Here is a 20,549-nt window from a genome sequence, read left to right as displayed (position 1 = left end):
GAGATTTTTGAACATAAACTCTTTTTTGAAGAACTTGGCTTTCCTGATAATGCCTCGATTGTTAGAATTTATTTGCTTGGTGGGCAGATCTCAGAGTTGACTTCCTGGATGCCCAGGCTTACTTTAAAATATCCACCTCCTCCATCAATTCCAACTTTGATAAAGTGCGTACAGTATACTAGTCTTCTCAGAAGGATCTCTTTCTGGATTTCGGTCAGACTTTTGCAGTGCAAAATAGAGTGGTTTTGAGTCACCTCTGCTGCTGGTTATATGAACATGTTATTTAGGTAAAATAGCCCGAGAGTTGTTTGTTGATCTCTCAAAATTTAGCTTGAAAATCAAACGAAACAAATTTGATGGTTTCCACTTGATTGATAGCTAATGCAAGCTTCTAGATACCTACGTATGACAAACCTATGTTGAGTTGAACTTGGGCAAGCTCCTCACCAGTAAGTTTTGAGCTGGTATCAAACAGCTTTCTTGCACTAAAAGGATTAATGCAAGAAGAGCTACAAAAGTCACTCGCTCCAAGGAACTAATTAGTCGTCTGGAGCGAGTGCTTTTTGTTAAGTTTTACATTTTCTATCTGACTGATTAGACAGCCACAGTTGGCGTCTCTTGTGTCTGAATTATAATGATTATACTTAACTGATAAAAGGAAGGAAGGATGACACTTTTGCCATCGGACATTTTGAGAAGGGTCAGACGGCATAGCTCAGATATTCCCTGCTCAGGAAACGCAGTTTTCCGAAAACCATTGTTGTTTATTCCACTTAAATAAATAACTAGCTCCTAAACCACAATTTTTTGGTTTTTTTCTTATGTACATATAGATCAGCATTAACGCTGTAAAACTGTAAAATTTTTAAAAGCTATTATTTGGGACTTCATGTTGGAATTAAAAACTGTCGTAGAATTAAAAACTAAACATTTCAAATGCAATTTATTTTCTTGGATGAAATAGTTTAATTTCAATTTTTGAATGAAAGTGATCCTGTTGGACTATTCTAACACCATGTGTAGAGCGTTTCTTTAAAAATAGCCACAAGATTATACTTAAATCTAACAGCCGGTGCAATACCTTTTCACCAAAAAGCATTACTCAATAAGTGAAATTTTAAGAAAATGTGATATATCAAGTCATCCTCTATTGCGAATCGAAGACAATATGATAAATGTGTTGGATTCGCTTCCCATTAGGTGTTCGGAGAAAAATGTGGTCGAAAAAAGAAAATAATACCCAGGAATTAAAAAATGGAAGCAGAAATAGTTAAAGGAAATAGATTTGCAACATGTTCCGAAATTATCAGCAAGTTAAATAAGGTGCTACTAAATGTAGCACCTTAAATACATCACTGTTCAACAAAGTTTGCATGGATTGCATACTTTGTTGAACAGTGATGCATTTAAGGTGCATGACATCCATGTAAAGTTTGCATGGTTGTCATATATATATATATATATATATATATATATATATATATATATATATATATATATATATATATATATATATATATATATATATATATATGACAGCAAAGACCTTTATGTACCAGACAAGTACTGAAAAAAATTATTAAAATTTTTTTAATTTCATATTGATAAGCACAGCGGATGCTAAAACTTGAATAAATTCAACTCTATTTTCGTTAGATGAGTAAATGCAAATATAATTCTGCCAACCTGCTATCTTTCTAGAAAAATTTGAAATTCACATTTGAATTAAATCTTAGCAAAAACAATTATTAAAGCAAGAATATTTGAAGTTGAATTTTTTTAAGTTCATTTTTTAAAACCTTTTAATTTAATTTTCATTTTTTTAAATGCATAAGATGATAACCCGTGAAAAAAAATGTAAATGAAATCATTTTTAGAACTATGGCATGGAAAAAGAATTAGACAACTGCACCAAGTAATTGAACAGTTGAAGACGTTGATCAAGCTAAAATTTACCGAGAAGTGTGAAATCGAACATGAATCCCTTCACAACACAGTTTTAATGTGAAAGTAAGTATTGGTTTGTACACTACTCATATTTTTGGGAAGGGTCCTAGAAGAAACCGCTTCAAACCTGCATGAAAGTTAGTAGAAAAGTTCGAAGAAGTTCTTAGTATCAACGTTACTCCGCAGATTATTCAAAATACGATTTGAGACCAAGGAACTTAAGGTCAACTTTTTCACGAGAAATCTTTTTTGACTAAAAAACAAATATAGCAAAGATTAACAGCGACTTAAAAATATACCTATATAGCATTAGATATCTGGAGAAAAGTGTTATGGAGCTATAAGCGAAAGTATTATCTAAAATTATTTGATTGAGCGAAAATGTTTTTCCAAACAGTGTAAAGACACTCGACTTAATCTTTATGCTAGGAACAGTTAAACATGGAATTAGAAAGGTTATGGCTTGGTGTGATATGTCCTGACATTTATTGATAAAACCATAGAGGCTATAATTCACAGAGACTTTTTAAAAAAATCTCAAACATTCTGCCAGAAAACTAAGATTGAAACAGTTTTATCTTCCTGCAAGACAATCATCCCAACTGTAGAGAACGAAAAATCAAAAATGGTTTGAAATCGCAATTGTGTAGAAGTGAGTTGCCAGCGTATTAATCAGACCTAAATCCAATAAAGCATTTATGGGCAATACTAGGCCTAAAGATAGGATGAAGAAAATCTAAAATAGGGGGTCTTGAAAGCTAGGAATCATTTTGATACAAAAGAAATCCAACGCTTGATATAATTAACCCGAGACATTTGGCAGCTTTAATTTAAGTAAAAGGAACTTTAACAAAGTGTTAAAAACAAAATTTCTTGATAAACTTTTTAAAATTACTGATTTGGTCCATTATTATTTTATTGTTAAAAGAAATGCGGTCTGAGTTGAAATAAAGTTCCAAATTTGATGTAGTAGTTAAGTTAAAAAAATGGCAAATAAAATTACCAATACTCTTTATAATGTTAGCAGTTTTTTTCAAATAAAAAAATTAAAATAACTTTTAAAATGCTCTTTTAAAAAAAATACTTAAAAAGTTTTAGCAATAAGAACAGATAGACACACTTAGACACAAGCACACATGTTTATGCAAAAAACAAAAAGATTTCTACCATTTGCATACCCTTTTTCAAAAGTTCTTCGACATTTGGGTTGAACAAAACTAGGCTGCTTTTTTTATGACAATAGGTAAAAGTATTAAATAATCCTTGACTTCTCAAGTATCTTCTCAGATGAATTGATGTAAAAAGGAAACTTAAAACTGCCAAACAAATCACAATAAAAATGCTAGCAATTACTCCTCTTGACAACTTCAGTGTTGCAATATCTGTATTACCATTGAATGGAATTACGGCTATATAAAAATACAGTTAAAAAAAAAGGCTTTTGAATATTTTTACTGTTATTTAAGCATAACACTTTAAACTTTTTTAACATAAAAAATTGTAACCTACCGTCAAGAAGAAAATGCTTCACTACACCGCAAGCTTTATCCAACAAGACGCAAACTAGATCGTCCTTATCACAGCGAGAACATAAAATTGTTAGACTTCGTTGTAAGTAAACAGTGATTATTTGCTCATTAATTTTGATTTGACTTTCAGTCGGATTTAACAAAAATGTCTCACTGCTCTTTATTGATATGTACTCACCAGACACTTTGTTATAACGCTGAAAAACTATTTCAAGAGAAGGTACTGCAACTTGTTGAACAGCTATTTCCAGCTTGCAAGTTATATTTTTAGCGGTTCTTTTTTGCACACTGTCATAGCTTTGGTTGAAATTCAAAATCTTAACTGAAAAGTAGAGTTATTTTAATCACTATTGCTTAAATGTCTATAGAAAATAATCTTATTTAATATCGATTATTGCTTTTTAAAGTTTATACTCACACGACAAAACGTTAATACGTGCTTGCTTCATAGGTTGGTGAGTGTCATTACTTTTCGCAAAACATTTAAATGCTGCATTATACTGACATGATTCGATAGGAGAAAATGTTAAAAGAATACCACAGGACAACTGGTAGGTGTAAACATTTTTCCACGAGTCATTCAATTCTTTATAGCTTTTTCCATCCAAAGTTGAAAACTCCAGGTGATCTGGATTTACTTTCGAATAGCAAAAAAAAGAGTGATGTTTATTTGCAGAAGAAGATATTCTATTGGTTAATAGTATTTTCGGTTCATTCGAGGAGATCATTTCAGCTACAAAAAAATTTTTTATAAAGTTATCAAGGTCATGGATAAAAGAAGGAGCAATTAGGCAGCCATTTTACAAAAAAAAGTAATTTTAGGGTTGTTTTTTAAAGTAACTTGTTTTAGAAAACAATAAATGCTTTTTGGTATTTTTCCTTATGAAAGATGTCTTTTTAAACACAAAAACCACAGAGAACAGGTATTACTATTATTCAAAAAATTGTCAAAATAATAATTGAATGTTGTCTCTTTAAATGCATTCTAAGTTGTTTAATGTCAATAGGCAACTGACTGGTTGCGATTCTTAATGTATTCTGCAAGTTAGTATCTGTCAGTACAGATCTTGTTTTGGATTTTGCAAATTTCATACGAGAAAAAACACTTTCACACAAATAAGTGCTACCAAACAAGACACCCATCATTTTTGTATAGTTGACTCAGTTGGTGTACTTATTCTGGTCAAAATGTTTGTAAAATAACAATAAATTTTGTTTATTATATGCTTCTCTCAAAACATCGCTGCATTGAAGATCAATTAACTCCATTTGGAATTTTTCTGGTACAGTTTCAATATCAGCAGAGAATGGTTCTGTGAACAATTTGATTTTGTCTGCATGATTCTTAACATCTGCAAACCTTTTTGAAAATCTCGTTTTCAATTCAGCAATACGGATAATATATATTGCTGTGTTTCTAGGATTCAGCTCACCCAAAGTTGGAAAATGACTGAAATTTCCAGTTCTTAACTGCTGCTCCCACAAAGTTAATTTCAACTGAAAAGCTAGAATAAGGTTGAACATTTTTCCAATTAATTGATCTTTTCCTTGGAGTTCTTTGTTAAGTATATTGTAATGTTGGGTCAAGTCTACTAGAAATGCAAATTTTTCAATAAACTCTATTTCTTTTAGCTCTGGTGGATAATCTTTGTTGATAATTTTGAAAAAATCCAACATATTTTGTCTCAAATCATAAGTTCTTTTCAGCATATTACCTCTAGAAAGCCATCTCATCTAAGTATAATAAAGCAGACCACCATATTCAGAGTCATTTTCAGTAAGAAAAGCCTCAAATTGCCTACTTCGTAATGCACTGGACTTAATGCTGTTTTTTGCTTTAACTACTACAGACATTACATTTTCCACATCCATAGTCTTTGCTGTTAAATTTTGCTGATGAATAATACAATGCAGCTTAATTAATGACAAGTTGTTTTCTGCCATTTCATTTTCCAGTTTGGAAACAACACCCATTTTTTTTACAATCATTGAGCTGCCACCATCTGATGTAATTGAAATTAATCTGTTGTAAGTCAAGTTGAACTTTTTAAAAACTTTCTTCATGGCAAGAAAAATGTCTTCTCCTGTTGTTTTGCCTTGCATAGGATAGATGTCAAGTAGCTCTTCAGTAACAAGAAAATCATTATCAATACCACTAATAAAAATAGCTAATTGAGCAGTTAGTGATATATCAGTTGATTCATCTATAGCTATTGAACAATACTGAAATGCTTTTATTTTTTCAGCCAATGACACTCAGATCATCAGCAATATCACATGTTCTTCTTGTAATTGTTTGTCTTGAGAGGGAGATATTATTTAAAATTTTCAATTTTTCAGGACAAATGTTTTTGAACACAATTTCAAGAGATTCCTTAATTATTTCCCCATCACTGAATGGTTTACAATTTTTAGCTAAAAGAAGACTCACTTCATAACTTGCAATAGCAGCATTTTCTGTTTCAGTGTTGCCCCTTTTTAAAAAATCTTGTTGTTTAAATAACTTATTTTTCAATTTAATTGATTTTTCTTTCCGCTCCTCGTTGACAAACTGATTATAAGTTTTTGAATGCTTTGTATCATAGTGCCTCCTTAAATTATATTCTTTGCACACTGCAACCGATTCATTACATATTAAACATACTAGCACTGAATTACATTCAACAAAAAAGTATTTAGTTTGTCATTCATCATTAAATAAACGACATTCCTCGTAAATTTTTCGTTGTTTTGATTTTGAAGATGCCATTTACAATTAAAAAACGCAAATGGTAATTGCCGGCAGTGCCGGAAATTAATCCTGCGATTAATTGCCGGCAGGATTTTTTAAATATATTTTTAATTATTTAAAGCGATTGTTTTTTTTTACAAATTTATTAATTTATAAATTTAAATATTATATAACTTATTAATATTATATATGTTTATAGTTTTTTTTATTATCTTTACAATTAACTGACGGGCCGGATAAAAGGTTGCTGAGGGCCGGAGTTGGCCCGCGGGCCTTATTGTGGCCACCCCTGACTTAGACAATTCTAAATTGGATGAAATTGTCATTTTTTTGTTTTCGGTCTAAATGTATTCTTTTGATTAAAAAACTTTTAGATTTACCAACCACTAACAGCAATTAAGATCAATTTTACTTTTTGCAGCTTTTACATTCTTAGATCGACATATTACTAAAACAAGTTCTGAATAATTATTACTAATGATTATACTTCTAAACCTGGTTTATAAAGTTTCTAAAAACAAAATAAAAGGCGTTTATTTCTTATATCTTTCCATGAAACTGGTATTATGCAACTATTTGATAAGTTAATAAAAGTTTTTGCAGTATTAAATGCAAAATAAGATTTGTTTTTTTACATTCATTCTTCAAAACCTCTTTTATTTTTCTGTTCTACTTATTTAACTGTTGGATAAATAACACAGAAAAAATCCAACAAGCTGCAAGAAGAATCAGTGTTGAATTAATATGGGATTGAACACAGAGTTTATGCAACTTAACAAGTTCTAAAACCTATTGTATTATTTACTGCTTCGTTAGTTTGCAGAAAGAATGTAATTCCGGAAAAGTCTAGAACATTTGATGACGTTATGGATTTAATAGCTTTGATAGATTTTACCAATAAGAATTGTAAATATGTGTTTCCGGTAATTTTTGACGGTGTTTGGAAGGATATTTTAGGAAAAGCGTAGGGTATATATGTAGAAGAAAATTTGTAAAAAGGTGAGTTTTAGTTTGGAGAGAAGATTATTGCTTTTTATTAACTTGTTGATTGCGAGAAAAACTAAAAGCTAACCGGGCCATGGAACCAAGTGTGAGATTATTTCATGTTTGAAACTTATGATGGCACTTCGGATGTGGCTGTCTGGATTCAACAAACGAAAGTGATTGCTGATATTCAGAACTTAAAACTTCAACTGCTTTTTCCGATTCTTCTCAGTGAAGCTGCATATGCAGTGTACGATGCTTTAAACGGGAAAGATAAAAAAGATGTAGTAGAAGTCGAGCGTGTGTTATTAGCGACTTTTTCTAAAGATGCCTACACTGGATATGAACTGTTTACAAAACAAAAATTATGAGACGGAGAAAAAGCCGACGTGTTTTTGGCTGATTTAAGACGATTAGCCTATCTTGCTAAACTACCAGAGGAGTCTGTGCGTTTGTCTGATTTAAGACGATTAGCCTATCTTGCTAAACTACCAGAGGAGTCTGTGGGTCTGTGCGACCCGATTGATATTTTGTTACCCAGAGTGAAAGCTGCTTTGAACTGTAAAAATGTGATTGACAGTGATGCTGTTTGCGCTGTAGGGTAAGGTTGCTAATATTGTACCGATTATATTTACAACTCACAAAAAAATTTTCAACTTATTATTTATCTTTGCTGAATGAAATAAAGTAGTCAACTGTTTTTTTTTTGTCATCTTACTTCATTAAGCCCAGAGTAAGCTGTTGTTGGTTTGTTATTAAAGATTTCTTATTTTAGGTTTTTATGGCTAAGCGTATTTCACTGAAAAAAGCAGAAGTTATGATTTGTTCAGTGTACTTATGTTAAAGCATAACACAGGTCTACAAAAAATTTATTGCATTAAATTTGACACTTGTTCTTACATAATTTTGATACGCTGAATTCAAATCTGGCATCAGATTTTTATGAAAAGCTACAGATTTTTTGCAATAAATATTTTTTTATTTTGCAAAACATTAGAAATAATTCTAAAATACAGATTTGAAACTCATTTGGAAGTGCTATGATATATTTTTTACAATAAAAGTTGTTTACCAAACTAAAACAAAAGCAGAAAGCAGATGAAAAAAAAAGTGAACTGTTTAAAATAAACATTATATAAATATTGTCCTATAAATAAAGTCCTAACAAAATTATCAACTTTTTATTGATTAATAACAAAATCATGTTTTACTTTAGTTTTAAAAAAGATTGCAGATTACATTGTTTAATTAAAACTATTTAATCAGGAAGAAACTTTTGCTTGTTGCTCTTTCTTTTATAAATTTTTCCTGAGTCTTCTCGCTTGATGCCCCAACACTAGTCTGCCATCATATGTATGTCCCATCGTCCTTGGTAACGATCTTCGATTGTCTAAAGATCTTGATGGAATCGCTCTCCTTGCTCTTCACTCACATCTCCAAGATTTTCAGGAAACTGGTCAAGATGACTATTTATATAATGAATTTTTATACTCATTTTGCATCCAAGATCACAGAAGGCTTTCAACATTTCATCAACTAAATCTGCATAGTTTTCTTATTTTTTACCAAGAAATTTTTCTACAACAACCACAAACGACAACCAAACTGTTTTCTCTTTGACATTCATTGTTTTAATGAATTCTTTATCTTTTATAAGATAGCGAATTTGTGGCCCATTAAAAACTCCTGCTTTTTTTTTCTCTATTGACAAACCTGGTAATAATGTAACTATATACTGAAAGCAATCGCTATCAGTTTTCAGTGCTTTAACAAATTGTTTCATGAATCCAAGTTTAAGATGGAGTGGTGGAAAAACTATTTTATTTCGACTAACAATGGGTTCATTCACAATATTTTGCATGCTCACTGCGAGAGTCTTGCGAATGGGCCATTCTTTTTGTATCCAGTGTTGATTTCTTGCTCGACTATCCCACATACAGAGATAACATGGAAACTTTGTAAAACCCTTCTGCTGACCAAGTAGAAAGTTAACCATCTTTAGATCTACACAAATAATCCAGTTATGTTCGCGATACTTAATCAAGCACCATTTTAATGTCATCGTAAGTTTCTCGCAAATGAACAGAATGACCTTTTGGTACAGAACCAAAAATATTTCAATTGTGCAATAGGACGCATTTGAGGCTTCGCTTTGACCTATCGATAAAAAGTCTCCATTCTATTGGACTATATACAGAAATACCTTACTGTAATAGGAGACCTGATATATCATGATATATCAGGTCTCCTATTACAGTAAGGTATTTCTGTATATAATCAGTTAATAAAGTTTTCTGTATATAATCAGTTAATAAAGTTTTCATCTCTTGTTGTAAAGTAAGAAACTTTTGCAAAACTATCAAGTAGGTTTTTTTTCCTTTAAACGTGATGCTAATACTTCTGCTGCTTGCTTAGAAAGTCCTAAATCACGAACTAAGTCATTCAGTTCTATCTGACTAAAACACTGAGGCAAACTGAATTGTTTAGCATTAGATGAGAAATCTTCCAAATCTGGTAAAAGTTCTTCTGTTTCTGTAGCAGACATACTTTCCTCGTCTTCTGACAAAAATAAACCTTTAAAAATTGGAAATGGAATCTCTTTAGAATATTGAATTGGTCTAATAGCAGAAGGAATGTTGGGATAAGCTATTTCTTGCCTCTTTATTTTGCCAATACCAGTAATATTAACAAGACAAAAATAGCAGTCGTCAATGTGGTTTTGTGATTCCCTCTAAACCATGGGAACTCCAAAAGGTCAATTCTTTCTTTTTCCTTTTGTCCAATCTCGAAGACTTTCTTCACAAATATGGCACACAGTATGTGGAGCCCACTTTTTTTCTTGGTCGCCAAGTTTAATATCAAAGTATAATTTATGTGCTAGTTTTACAAAATTAGTAATGTTTCGTCTTTGTCGAACAAGTGTATAGCAACCACAGATATAACAGAATGAGTTAGGATTATGCTTGCACTTATGTCGATTTGAAGAAGCCATCATATTATATATTTTATCTAATAAAAACAATGATATGGTTACTTTTTTTTATACCTATTGAATAAAAATACCTATGAAAAACATAGTTTTTAAAAAATAAATAAATTGGTTATTGCAAAAACACTAGAGCTTACCAAGAAAAACGGACCTTATATTTGGATTCAGCGTTTAAAAATACATAAAAATCAGTTTAAATATCTCATGCAACAGAAAAAAAGTTTTTATTTGTAGACCTGTGTAATTTATCTAAATTCAAAATAAATACTTAGAATTTAAAATATCTTATTTTTAGTTGTCAAATTTTTTAATTAACTGAATGTCAGATTAGCTGCGTAAATTGTTCCTCAAGGCATGTCCTAAATTGTACTGACGCAAGCATTCTGACCGCTAAAAAACGCGTGTAAAATTTAACAAAACCCTTTTAAGACTTCAATTAGAGAAATATACATACTTACAATACGAACTTCACCACTTAAACAAAAAAAAATAAAAATTTTAGTATTACTCTTGTATTGTCAAGCAGTCCTTAAAAAGATGCACTCTCTAGTTCAGTTTTAACAATATGTCAAGGCTGGTGTCATGTTGGCTGTGCAGGTATTAATCAAAAACAGACAAAATATATCTGAAACTTTTGCCAAAAATAATGCTTTTATGTATTTTATTTTAAAATATTTAGTGTGGTTGTTTTTAAAACAGATATAGTATATATTGTTTTACATTATTTAGTATAACTATCTTTAATACCTACCTTCCTCCTCTATTCTAATCTTAGCTAACCCATTGGTAAACATAGAATTTAAATAAAAATTGTACCATATGTGGTGATAACTATTTTTGGCATTTTCCAGAAGAAAAAAAATTCAAGTTGCATAGAGTTTCTTACATAAAAAACTTCATTTCATTATACTATGGGCAGTTAGGTGTTATGTTATGTTATATCAGAATATTTCCAATTGCTGATTCTATAAAAACCATTCTTTTTAATCAGTTCTTTAAATCCCTTAAATCTAAAATCATAAAATATTTGCAAAGCTGTAAAGTACTTGAAATCAAGAAAGTGGTACAATATTGGATTACAATGGTACAATTAAGGATCTAGTTTCCTTAATTGTACTCTTAGCGCTATTTTTTTAATTTGATTCTTCGAGACTTAAAGCTTTTTAAGTTTTGAGTTTTTTTAACATCTTTACAACAAACAATCCCTAAATTATGAAATCCAATTGAAAATCCATGTTTTCACTCAGTAGATTACCTACATTTTTTAGTTTTGTCTTAGGGGGTACAATATTGGCAACCTTACCCTATATAGACACCATGTTACAAAAACTGCGTTAGTATGTTACAACTGCAAAGGTTTGAACCACATTGCAGAGATGTTCGTTTGCGAAGAACTTGTCTCCGAAGATCTTTGGATGGTTTAAATGTGGTGAGGAACGACATATTACTTCAAAATGCTGGAAGCTGTAGGGAAACGATTGCAGGAGCGAGAAATCTGTGCTACCTCGCTTCTGAACAACTGTGGATAAAGCGCATTATCTGTTATTCGTTTGAAAGTTAACGGTATGCTTGCGACAGCTTTAGAACACAGGGTGTTCGAAGACAATATAGAATAAAAAAATTCCCGTCCAAAAGTCAATGTAGGTACTCAAACTCTCAAAAGGTGGCGATGTTTGAAGGAAAGGTTCATCAGGGCATTGGGTCAGCGGTCGTGATTCTTGAGGTTGATGGCATTAAAGCACGTGATGAAGTTATTTTAGTGGATTTCCAATCGTTCGGAGTTGATATGATGGTCGGAATGAGTTCCATTAAATTACTAGAACGAGTATCCATTTCTCCTTTGGGAGAAGCGAAGTTCGGATTTAGTTACTGCGGAGCAGCGCCTTCGAAATAGGACAAAGTCAAGAAAACTGAAATTACGAAGAAAGATCATGAAGCAGTTTTTAGTTGTGTTGAATGGAGAGTCAAATGGATAGAGAGAGATGGAGAATGCCCCAACCGATTGTATAATAAAGTGGCACAGTATGGAATTCCACCATACGCTAGAACAGACTATGAAAACGAACTGCAGGATTTGATTGATTTGAAACTGGTGTTAGATTACGACGAAAAGAAATTGGGGCCGCCCAAAGGGCAGATTCCCTTAATGGCCGTCATTCAGAGAAACAAAGACAACAAAAACCGACCTGATCTGAACTGGAGAGAAGCTAACGACTTCATTGAGGCATTCACGAAAGACGCAGATGTGTGTGTCGAAAAGCTTAGAGAATGGAGAAGAATGGGTAACAAGCCAGCAATCATTGATTTACGCAAGGCTTATCTTCAACTAAAAACTGATAAATTTCTTTGGCCGTTCCAAACCCTGGTGTTTTGAAATAAAATGTATTCTTTGACACGACTTGGCTTCGGATTGAATGTTGCGTCAATGATAATAAAATCCGTTGTGAGCCCCGTCATTGATTAAGACAAGTTAGTGAAGAGTGGAACGTTCGCTTATGTAGACGATATTTTTGTCGACGAAAGTGTCGTGAGTCTTGATTATATCAAGAGGCATTTTTTGAAATACGGTTTAGAGAGTAATGAAGGTGAGCAGATTGGTGATAATGGAGTTCGTGTGTTAGGATTGTGTGTGCGCAAGGTTGGTAACACACTGATGTGGTCCAGAGGGAATTGAGTTGATGTTATTTCGCAAAAGTTAACCAGGAGAGTAGTGTTTTAAATCTGTGGACAGTTGGTAGAACATTTACCTGTGTGTGGTTAACTACAAGTGATTTGTAGTCTCTTAAAGAGGAAAGTTGTCAATCTGACGAAGGGTTGGAACAATGAAGTTTGTGATGAGAAAGTAAAGTGGGTGTTTCAAGAAGTGTTTGCTGAGGTGGAATGTTGCGAGCCTGCTTGTGGTGATTGGGCTGTGCGTTGTGATGAGGGAAAAGTTTGGGTTGATGCCAGTTTTTTAGCAATTGGTGCTCTTATTTAAATTGGGGAAACTACTGAGGAGGATGCAACATGGCTGCGAAAAGAAACGTCTGATGTTCATATAAACATGGCAGAATTAGACGCAGTGATACGAGGAATGAATATGGCTCTGATGTGTTAACTGAAGAAAGTGACTGTTTTTTTAACAATTCTGTGATAGTATTTTACTGGGTTTCTGACGCCCTTACCAGAAAATCAAGGTTGAGATCAAAAGCGACCGGTGAAATGCTGATTCGAAGAAGAATAATCGTTTTGCAACAACTAATTGAAGAATACAACGTTAGCGTTGAGGTGAAACTCATTCCTTCTAAAGATAATTTGGCAGACGCATTAACAAGAGTTTGCAGCAAATGGCTCAACAAACTGACTGTGCCAGAGTGTCGATATAGTTGTATTGGAGGCGCAGGTACGAAGGGTGAATCTATTTCCAATATACACCAAAGAACTGGACATTTTGGAGTAAATCGAACGTTTAACTTTGTTCGTAAAACAATTCCGACTGCTACTGAAAAAAATGTTCAAAACGTAATAAAAAATTGCAAACTATGTCAGTCAATAGATCCAGGGCAGAAACGGTGGGTAAAAGGAAAATTGGATGTTGAAGGAAACTCGGAGATATTGGCCATCGATATCACGCATTATGGTACTGACAAGATTTTGAGTCTAACTGCGGGCCTTTAAAATACGAGTTGTGGCGATAATTATCAAGCTCATACGGAAGTGTTACCATAGTCCGAATACTCCGTCTTATTTATTTTGAACGTGGAGCACCGTCTGAGATATTGACTGACAATGAGCCGACATTTAAAACTAAAGAGATAAGAAGTTTCCTTGATAGTTGAAGAGTCCAAAATTAGATTTAGAGCCGCTTATTATCCCGAAGGCAATGGAATTGTAGAAAGAAACCACCGTACAATCAAGAGAGTTGCAGAACGACCGAAAATGTCGATACTGGAAGCGCGCTATATTGGTACAATGTCTTAGCCGACAAGTATGGTGCAAACCCGATGGGTAAGATATAGAGCTATCCGATTGGTGTGAAAGGATTGCGAAAAGAGAATCTTCCTGCACGAAATGACATGGACGAGAGATTTCGAATTGGCGATAAAGTCTGGCTGAAACCACCAAATGCGAGGTGCCATACAAAGTGGCAACCAGCTTCGATAACTCAGAATGCGTCGAACCAAATTGTAGAAATAAACGGCATTCCGCGTCATCTGAAACTTATTAGACCTCGAAATGATTCTCAATCCTGCATTACCCCTGATTTGGAAATAGAGATGAATACTGAAACTGGTCAAGAGAACGCTGAAAATCAAGGAGAGCAAATTAAAGATGAATAAGAGACGAACGAAGAAAATGTCGAAGCTGAAGATAGACCCCAAGAAGTCGACATGCTTTTGCGAGGGAGTGGTCGGGAACGGCACATGCCTTCGAAATACTTTGATTGCTACTTGGATGATCCGTAAGGATCAAGGAGGAGTGTAGTTCCGGAAAGTTCTAGAAAATTTAATGACGTTAGGGATTTAATAGCTTTAATAGATTTTACCGATAAGAATTGTAAATATGTGTTTGCAATGATTTTTGACGGTACTTGGAAGGATATTTTAGGAAAAGCGTAGGGTATATATGAAGGAGGAAATTTGTAAAAAGGTGAGTTTTAGTTTGGAGAGAAGATTATTGCTGTTTATTAATTTGTTGATTGCGAGAAAAAACTACAAAGAAATTGCCTCATACTGAATGGAGAAACTTGATATAGCACAACAGTTCATAAGTGAGTTGTATGAGAACAGATTAACCTAAAAGGTTTCTGATTTTTTCATCACTCTAAAAGTTTCTAAAGACATAAGAATAGCAAAACTAGAAAGATCAATCAAATGGAAAGAAGTTATGCAATTAGGAGAGAACATGTAGCCATAGAAAGATATAAAAGTACAGTTAAATAAATAATAGAGAAAAAGAAATTATCTGTTTTTTACCATTTATATAGCTTTCTCGCAGTGAATACAAAAATTGTCAAGAGGTAAAATAAAGTAGGGTGTATAGTATAGACTCTGTTGAAAAACTAACTGTTCTTGTTTTGAGATTGTATACCAAAGCAACGCATATTTTTCGTCTCATGTATAGTTTTTCGTCTCACATATAGTTTTTCTTGTCACAGTTTTTCTTATAGTTTAATTTTAATAAATTAAAAATTCTTAAATAGTTTCAATATTACATTCAGAGAAGATTTATGAGAAAATAGCTATAAGTTTTACAGTTAAAAAAAAATACTTATTCATAATCAAAAGTTAATGTAGCAAACACTAAATTAACTCAAAAACCTCTCATTTATTTACTTCTTTTCATCTGTAAATCAATGAAAAAATTAATGACATTGCATTCAAGTAAAAATGTTCAACTTACAGATATTATTCCCTCTTAATTTAAAATATGCGCAACTTTGTTTGAGAGTCTCCAGGTTAAATTGATTAAAGCCACCTATAACAAATAATATAAAAATTTAATAAAGGTAGTAAGAACTAATCTAGCAATTTCATAAAACATGACGCTTAATGCAGTAGCTGAGTCAGTACAAAAGATGGTCACAAATCAATGGCAACAAATTATACATAAAATTGATAAAGGTAATAATAACTAATGCAGCGACTTTACAAAATAAGAAGTCATATGCAAAAATTGGGAACCTAGACCTTTCATCCCGTAAATAAACAGATGGTCAAATGTAAATGACTGCAGATGGATTAGTTGAACACAAGTAAAAGTATTTTATTGATCATGATGATCGGTTTTTTATTGATCATGATGATCGGTTTTTATTTGTGAAACAAATGAATAAAAAGAAAAACAAAGAGCTAGAAACTCATCACATTTCCTTCACAATTATCAAAAGACTTTAATGACAATTAACAATATCAATAAATTTTGGTATTTCTGGATTTGATCAACTTTTTGCAGATTTTGCATGACAAATAGAAATACTAAAATTAGATTTTAGGTTTCGTTGTTTCTTTTGCACTAAAATTTTCTACCTTTACAAGAAATGAACAACAGTGAACTTAGGCAGTTTATTATATTTTGTGGATTATTTAACTTTTGTAATAATCTTTTTTTTTTCCGTTTTTTCTTTTCAGAAACTCGTTTTCCTTTGATTTAAAAATTCGGAAATGTTGTTAAAAGCATTCGAGAATTATATTTAAAAAGAGCTGCTGCTTCGGACATAGCAAATTCTTTTTTTTTTTTTTTCATTACATTATGGTCGGAACATGTATTACACTATGATATTATAAGAGGAAGTAAAAGGTACTATTTGTTTATTCTTTAATCATTAAACACTTTTTCTATCTTATCAGAGAGCATCTGCATCTAACTTATAACAGAGAATCCGATGATACCATGGAAAGAACTGTCAACAAATATCTATTTTAAAATTGTAGTTTCCTCACAGCGAATACAATATTTCAACTTTAGATCTTCTTTACTCATTAAAAATACTGTCTCAACAAAAATTTCGCGTTCCATTTCTACTTTTACAAATCACTTCAAAGTAGAGCATCCCGTCATCGGAAATTGCGTAAATGCGTGAATTCCGATGTGAGAAATAGTTTATAAATGTGACTCCTATGTGATGCGATGGTGAGGAATAGTATCACTTCGGAGGTGCGATGTAGTCCGAGGCCGATGGGAAGAATTTCACGCACTCTCCTATATATTTCGAGATTTACGCATTATCGTACGATATTTTCGCGTAATTTCACAATAAATCGTATTTAAAGTGTAAACTCGTAATATTGTGGTATTTCCGATGTATTTATCTATAATTACGAAGTTTTCGCAAAATTACAGCAAAATTTTGCAAGCCACCACAAACCATCGGAAAATATCGGAAAATAAAAAGATTAAATCACATCGGAGTTACCTTTATAAACTATTTCTCACATCGGAATTTACGCATTTACGCATTTTCCGATGGCGGGATGCTCTACTTCAAATACACTCATAAAAAAACCACTTGAACTTTATTTATAATTTCTCAAGGTAAATAAGTCATTCAAATCCGCCGCACAAAGTTTCTCCCACGCAATTCAAATGCAAAAAGTAAATGGAGTTCTTATTTTTTAATTGTTTTATTCGTTACAGGTTATCAGATTAAGGGTGGAATGCAAGAACTGATGTTCAAATGTGAAGTCGAACTTCAAACCTGAAGTGCGACTTCAACTCAAGTCTGACTTGAAAACCGCCAAAAAAAGAAGGCTTTTCAAGTCTGACTTCAAACCAGACTTCAAAAAGCAAAAGTTCTTTCCGAATGCAAGAAGCGGAGTTGAAATTTCAAGTCAGACTTCAAGTCGGACTTAAACGGAATGCAAGAAGCGGACTTGAACTGAAGTCAGACTTGAAAAACGAGAGTTTTTGAAATATCAAGTCATTTTTTCAAGTATGGTCTGCTTGAGAAGTTTTAGAAGCTCGCCAACATGTTCATGTTAAAGGTGATTCTGGCTATCCTGGTAAAGACAATATTTAATGACCTTTTTCTAACCCAGAAAATGAAAGTGAAGTCCGATACAATAACAGTTTGAGAATTATACGCATGGCAGTTGAATGTTGTTTTGATCTATGAAGTAAACGATTTCCTTGTCTTAACATTTCCTCACGAACAAAACTCCGAAATTCCATAGCCATAGTAATATCCTGTTTTGTGCTTTACAACACTGCCCTTCTAGAAAATGATCGTCGTAAAGACAATGAAATACAAAATAGCAATCAAGAAGACTGCGCTAAAGCATTCACAAGAGATATTTTTTGGAGAAACAAGAAGAAATGAAATTGGGGAGAAATTTTTTTGTGCGTCTGATTATTAAGTCTAATAACAAAAATATTATTTACAAATATTTATACTGCATATTATAAATTCAAAAATTCTTAAAAAAGCTAGATCTGATTATGTTTGAAAATAATTTCTCTCAAATAGAATAATTTTATTATTTTTTTTTTTAAACTTATTTTTTTTGGTAAATTTCCATTTTAATTTCATGCTCTTTTTGTTTGTTTTGTTGCTTTTGCTGGAGCAAGTTTATTTATATATTAGCTATTTCTATTTGTTTTTGCATTAGTTCTTTATCAAGATCATGAATTTCATTACATTGCTATTAGTGAATCCATTTTTTTGTAAAAAACTGAATTCCGGATTTTCGGAATTACAGGAGATGAAATCCGGAATTTCGGTTTAATTCCGGAATTATTATAGAAGAATTTAAAAAATATAAAGAAAAGAAAGTACATTATTTTTTAACATAAATGTATTTAGTTCAAAACAACAAAATTAAAACAAATTACAAAATAAGGAAATATTTCATATTAAAATTTTTTTGAACTACATAAATAAAATTGCAAAATGAAAGTTCAATTTTCATTTTGATTTTTGAAAAAGCTTCTTAAAAAACACAAAGTATCCAATGTTTTGTCGTTGAGCCTTGATCGAATTTTTTTGAAAATGCTCCTGCAGCGGAAAAAGCGCCCTCTGACTCCACACTAGTTGGTGGAATTGTTAATAAACTTTTGTAAAGATCTTCCAAAAGCATTCCGCGGGATCCCCCTTCATCCCAAAATTTCATTCCACTGCGAATTTCGGAATGAATCGATGATTTTTGTAGAACTTTTGACCGTGATTCCGAGAGTGATTCCTTTATCTTTTGCTGAAGAATTTCCTGCAAGGATAACTGAGTTTCCAATGATTCGATAGGTTTATCGTCATCCATTTTAGTAGATTCAGATACTGTCGGGTCTATTTCTAATGCTACTTCACCACTAAGTCTTTGGATTAGGGATATGATAATTTTGGTTATTTCAGTTTTCGAGCGACGCAAAATGTTCTTGTGAATTTTGGTTTTACCCCCATTATGCAAATATTGAAGAACATCGGATACCACAGTTCTTCTTCGATTAATTTGAACTTCAAATTCTTTTTTCATTTCACGGCCAATTTCTTCATTCTCATCAAAATTTTCTAACACAAACGTAAATGTTGCATCCGCAGAAAGTAAATTTGCATCAGCACGGCATAACGCGTCTACAGCTAATTTTATAGGCTTCAAATTTCTAGAAACTGTAGATATTATATTTCATTCTGAATCATTCAAAAATGTATCCACTTTGATATCAATTATTGCCTTTTTTATTGAACTTTTCAAAAGATTAAAACGTTCTAACATGGACATCAGGCTACTCCATCTAGTCTTCGAATCAAGCAATAGCTGCAATTCCTTTCCATGATCTTACTTCATATGTTTTTGCAACACTTCATTTTTTAAAGGGGAACGTCGAAACATTCGAACAATTACCCGAACTTTCATGATTACATTTCGCAATGTAAACTTTTTAATAATTTCTACATCACATTCATTTCTCGTCCCCACTTGCATTCCTTCATCATCACTTAAATCTTCTTCATCAGAGTCCAGGTCTAGAACACTCTCATAATCATCTTCATCTACCTCTTTCTCTGTTTGTTTGTAGATCACATTTACAATTACATTCTGAATTGCATGAGCAAAACACAAAATTTGTTCACATGGTAATAATCTACCCACTTTTTGCATCATAGAAGCACCATCAGTTACAATACACGAAATATCGTTCCTTATATTTAACTGAAATGATTCTAACTTGTCCTCTAACAATTTTACTAATGTTAGACTAAAGCATAAATTCTTTTTTAATTGATTAATTTCAGCAATTTGCAATTGTTTAATTTTTTTAGTATAATCCATCACGACTTTCTGTATGCTGGTGGGTGATTTTGGAATATCACCGAATCCACGCATTGTTAAACATTTTCTTAAATCGTTTGACGTACAAAAAACACGAAACGGTAAACCATCAGAAGCAATCATTCTAGCTACTACGGCAGGAAAAGTTTCATCTTTTTTTGACTTGAAAAAATCAATGATCGTGTTCGTTTTTCTGGTTGTGCTCACAACACTATCGTTACTGTCAAATGTAGAAGCTGTTGTATTTTCATCAAACTTTCGCTTGTTCAAAACTGTGTTGTGTTTAGAACGAAGATGTGTGTGCATGGGAGTTGTACATCCACCCAATATCTTTAAAACTTGCTTGCATTCCATGCATTTCGCCACCTGATTTGTTTTCCCTCGTAGAAAATATTTCCACCCAGAATTTGATGAGCTTTCTTTTGAAATGTCCATAAAAGTTTCTTCAGATTTATCTACCATACTTGGGTTGGGATTTAAAACAATAACAATCTAAGTCTACAAAATTTTTGAAACATAAAATTAATATAATGACTTACTTTGTCTGCTCTGCATACAATTTAATTTCTTAATGTTAATATTTCATTTAAAAAAAAAATTTTAATGCATTTGCAGTAGCCTAAGCC

At 32.3% G+C, this 20,549-nt stretch overlaps 2 protein-coding genes across 3 annotated transcripts in view; both read right to left on the bottom strand.

Moving 5' to 3' along the window:
- Window positions 1-20,549, bottom strand: part of LOC149883510 (uncharacterized) — a 37,091-nt gene that overhangs the window by 4,613 nt on the left and 11,929 nt on the right. The window contains exons 5-8 of one of the 2 annotated variants that reach the window (XM_090097506.1): window positions 15,563-15,637; window positions 3,895-4,209; window positions 3,457-3,798; window positions 3,115-3,356 (exon numbers count right to left, since the gene is read on the bottom strand). In XM_090097506.1, coding sequence (XP_089953632.1) covers window positions 3,115-3,356; window positions 3,457-3,798; window positions 3,895-4,209; window positions 15,563-15,637 — 974 coding nt within the window. The remainder of the gene's footprint in view (window positions 1-3,114; window positions 3,357-3,456; window positions 3,799-3,894; window positions 4,210-15,562; window positions 15,638-20,549) is intronic. The other variant, XM_090097505.1, reaches the window with a different exon arrangement.
- Window positions 7,148-11,446, bottom strand: LOC149883511 (uncharacterized). Its single transcript, XM_090097510.1, has 2 exons — window positions 11,091-11,446; window positions 7,148-9,485 (listed from the first exon to the last, which is right to left on the bottom strand). Exon 2 carries the CDS (start codon window positions 9,251-9,253, stop codon window positions 8,747-8,749), a length of 507 nt encoding a protein of 168 aa, XP_089953636.1. The 5' UTR covers window positions 9,254-9,485; window positions 11,091-11,446; the 3' UTR covers window positions 7,148-8,746.

Source organism: Hydra viridissima, unplaced genomic scaffold, assembly GCF_058129835.1.
Source record: "Hydra viridissima isolate aposymbiotic clone 2 unplaced genomic scaffold, HvirCarnegie_v1 scaffold_9, whole genome shotgun sequence".
In the NCBI taxonomy this organism is placed as follows: Eukaryota; Metazoa; Cnidaria; class Hydrozoa; order Anthoathecata; family Hydridae; genus Hydra; species Hydra viridissima.
The sequence above is the reverse complement of the archived record's forward strand: the minus strand, read 5'-3'. Positions and strand labels throughout refer to the sequence as shown.